This window comes from Myotis davidii, unplaced genomic scaffold (assembly GCF_000327345.1).
Source record: "Myotis davidii unplaced genomic scaffold, ASM32734v1 scaffold847, whole genome shotgun sequence".
Lineage (NCBI taxonomy): Eukaryota > Metazoa > Chordata > Mammalia > Chiroptera > Vespertilionidae > Myotis > Myotis davidii.
This window is the reverse complement of record NW_006298049.1, coordinates 635,545-639,316: the sequence shown is the minus strand read 5'-3', so window position 1 is coordinate 639,316 and position 3,772 is coordinate 635,545. Positions and strand designations below refer to the sequence as shown.

General features: G+C 39.2%; 1 protein-coding gene across 1 annotated transcript in view; it reads left to right on the top strand.

The window, feature by feature from the left end:
* PYGL (phosphorylase, glycogen, liver) overlaps nt 1-3,772 on the top strand; it is a 32,363-nt gene that overhangs the window by 10,276 nt on the left and 18,315 nt on the right. Inside the window, exon 4 of the mRNA XM_015570495.1 lies at nt 2,442-2,573. Within this exon, the coding sequence (XP_015425981.1) occupies nt 2,442-2,573 (132 nt within the window). The remainder of the gene's footprint in view (nt 1-2,441; nt 2,574-3,772) is intronic.

The following is a 3,772-nucleotide window of genomic DNA, read 5'->3' as shown; positions in this document are numbered from 1 at the left end:
GCAGGGGGGGGGCATGGGGGGCAGTTCTTTCTTTCTCCTCTGATCTGCTCAGACCAGTTTGTGGTTATGAAATACCCGTTTTTTCAATTTACCTTAAAAACAAGGTTTGTAAAATTGAGGATATTGGTAATTGATTCCTTACTGAAGCGGAAGGAGACTAAAAACAAAGAACAGTGAGCTTTACGTCTGTTCACCTACAGAACTCACTGACCCAGAGAGATTAAGACCGGCCCTTATTTGGCAGGGAAAAACAAGACCGGCATTGGGTGGCATTAAGAGGAACCAGAGAGTGAGGGCACCCGCTGACTTCCTCCAGATGCTGGTGGGACACCGGGAGCCCATTCTCTCTTCTGGGAGCATTTCAGCTGGTTGAGGGCAGGACAGCATGTTCCTGCTGCATTTCTCAACAGAAGAGGTGCTGTCAGTTCTTTTAGGCATTTGATTTTTAAAAGGAGAACTTGCTCTGCCTCATCTCCTTCCTGTTTCATATCAGATCTTCAGGTGTGTTTTACAACTGTCCTGAGTGCTGAAATGAGGCAAACGGGCCTTCCGGTTCGGTCCTTTGCTGTTACAGAAGGCAGTGTGCACATTGCCCCCGGCCTGCCCTTGCCTAAGTGCAGCGTAGAGTGTTTTGTAAGTTAGGATGTCTTGATCCCTTTTTGGATATCCTCATGTATTTGTCTTAGAGTTCTAGTCATTAACACATTACCAGCCGATAAAATTCAGTTGTTTTCTTGTTAAATTTTATAATTTAATGGTTCAATCTCTTTATTACTGGGATAGTGGAATCTATGTTGTTTGAATAAATGAATGTGTATTTGCTTATCTGGCTGTTGACATTAATATTTTGGTTCATATCTCAAAAAACAGTCACTGTGTTTGCTTCTCCCTTCACATTGTGCCTGGGGCAGGCATCGAACTCATATTAAGGTGATCGTGAGGCACCCAACCATAATATGTCCTAATTCATAAACAATATCATCTTAAACTAAAGCTGAGTAAATCACCATGTTCTAATCTCATTGACAAGGATACTATGTCCTAAAAAAAAAAAAATACCTTACCCCCACCCCCTTCTTGTCAGAACACAATTCTATTTTTTAAGAATATATGCAAGCCTGACTGGTGTGGCTCAGTGGTTGAGCGTCGACCTATGAACTAGGTTTGCAGGCTCGATCCCCAGTGTGGGGTGTGCAGGAGGCAGCCAATCAATGATTCTCTCTCATCATTGATGTTTCTCTTTCTCTCTCTCTCTCCCTTCTTCTCTGAAATCAATTAAAAACTGTTAAAAATATATGCAATATTTTAAAAGTTTCACAAATAATATCTTTATAGTAAAAAATACATTCCCCCAAGTATGGTTATTGTTGTTCTTGATGTTTTTGTTTGTTTGTTGAAAACCAAAATTCATTTGATGCTTAGTATACCCTAAATACAAATTATGATTTTAGAACTTTTATAGAAAATATTTTGTTACAGGTTAACATAAATAGATGGTAAAAAATTGAAATTGCCAATAAAATTAATTCCTGACCTCTTAGTATGTGTTATTTTCATAATAAGCCATAATGAATCATCATTATTAGATCAAAATTATATAAGGCTTAAATTAAACAAAGACAACAAAATGTTAGTCTTCTGTACTGTACTGAAATCAGCTTTATTAAGGGAACTTTCTATGAGTAGCATTTCTTAACTGAGTCTTTGCACTGTAGGCACAAGAATCTTGACTAAAACCATCATATAGGACCCATCAGGTTGAGGTATCCAACTGTGAGCATCCCTGGAGGGCCCCTCTCTTTCACTCAAGCTAGACCAGTGATGACAAACCTTTTGAGCTCGGCGTGTCAGCATTTTGAAAAACCCTAACTTAACTCTGGTGCCATGTCACATATAGAAATTCTTTTGATATTTGCAACCATAGTAAAACAAAGACTTATATTTTTGATACTTATTTTATATATTTAAATGCCATTTAACAAAGAAAAATCAACCAAAAAAATGAGTTTGCGTGTCACCTCTGACACGTGTCATAGGTTCGCCATCACTGAGCTAGACAATTGTATTCACCAATGTTAAGACACAGGCTCTAGAACACACAGACCTAAGGTCAAATTTTAGCTGTACCATGTACTATCTGTGTAACTTTGAGCAAGTTACAATTTTCTCATGTTTAAAAAAAGGAATCATGGTTTCCTCCTGTAGGGTCGTTATGAAGATTAAATGCAGTAATATCTATGACACGTTTAGAGCAGTATCAGCAAATATTGTTGATTTAGGCTGTAAGACATGAATCGAGATTGACAGGAGAACCAACACTCTTCTTTCCAAAACAATATTCTCAAGTTGATTCAGTTAAAGATGTTTTCCATTTGATCTCATGGAAACGGCTAGGTCCCCGTCTCCTACAAAGTACATTCTACGCCATATCCTTCTTGCAGGTAGAAGAGGCAGACGACTGGCTCCGGCATGGAAACCCCTGGGAGAAGGCCCGCCCCGAGTTCATGCTGCCTGTGCACTTCTACGGGAGAGTAGAGCACAGCAACTCGGGGATCAAGTGGATCGACACCCAGGTATGCAGGGCCCTCACATTTATGTTCTGTGTAGTACAGCACAGGGATACGTAGCATGGAGTATAACATGTATATGACATTAAGTATAGTATGTTGTGCATTGAATAATAGATTATATTCTTATTAATAAATGTGTGGCTCCTCTTAGTGCAACCCACTCATTTTGGAGAGAAGGGAGCTGAGGCCAAGAGATAAGTGACGTCCCCAAGGTCAAGTGATTCGCCAGGTCATTTTGAGTCAGTTTACCAGAGGCTAATCAATTCTGTAATCCCAGTATATTTAGCTCTCCAGGTGTATATAAAGTGGTTGATACCAAGATGGAATACATTTCCATGTCCTTCTTCATCCCACCGTGACATGTACCTTATTTACTTACAACTTCTCAGGGGTAAATATTTTCAAACTGAAGTAATAATTCGAAGAATTGCCAAATTTCCTATGCCTTGCAAAGTCAAAAATAATGCAAAATATTACAAAATGTCCCCGGTTATTTCGTGCCAAATCACTCCTAAGAGAAAAATGCCCGTGGCAACCAAGTGCACTTACTCATGGCCCCTGACTTGAGTGTCACCCTGTCACTGAACAGCTCAGGTTTCAGCACCCCCAGTGGTGGGTTGTGCCCTGCTTCATACTTCCTGATAAATAACCTTTATTAACCGCTGGACTGTCCAGTCATTGGAGATATTTAATACATATGGCCTCAGGCTGGAAAAATGTATCACTGGTCATTCTTTAAAATCTTAAAGAAAATGGTAAAGACCAGGTAAATGTTCTTATATATCAAAATCGAGAGTGAAATTCAGTATTGTAATACAGACAGTCCTCAGGTTACGTCTGACTCGACGTACATCGTTTTCGTGGTTACTTCGCCATCTCCCATTTATTTATATAAAAAAAAGTTCCATTATTTCCACGTATGTACATATGTGCTTTATGTTTATTATTATTTATTTACCACAAGTAAAGGTCAGGAATTGTTTCTTTTAATTTTTTTTACTGTCTCACTTCATTACTGCTGTGTATGTGCTCCATGTGAGTGACGTAGGTACTATGTAGATGGGTTCCAACTTACCTCAAAAATCGCGTTATGTCGCACCGTAGGAACGGATCTCCGACGTAACCCGAGGACCTACTGTATTAATATTGTTGGTTGTGGATTATTCTCCATGAATAAAGGCTTCATTTTGTCTTAGAAGCAC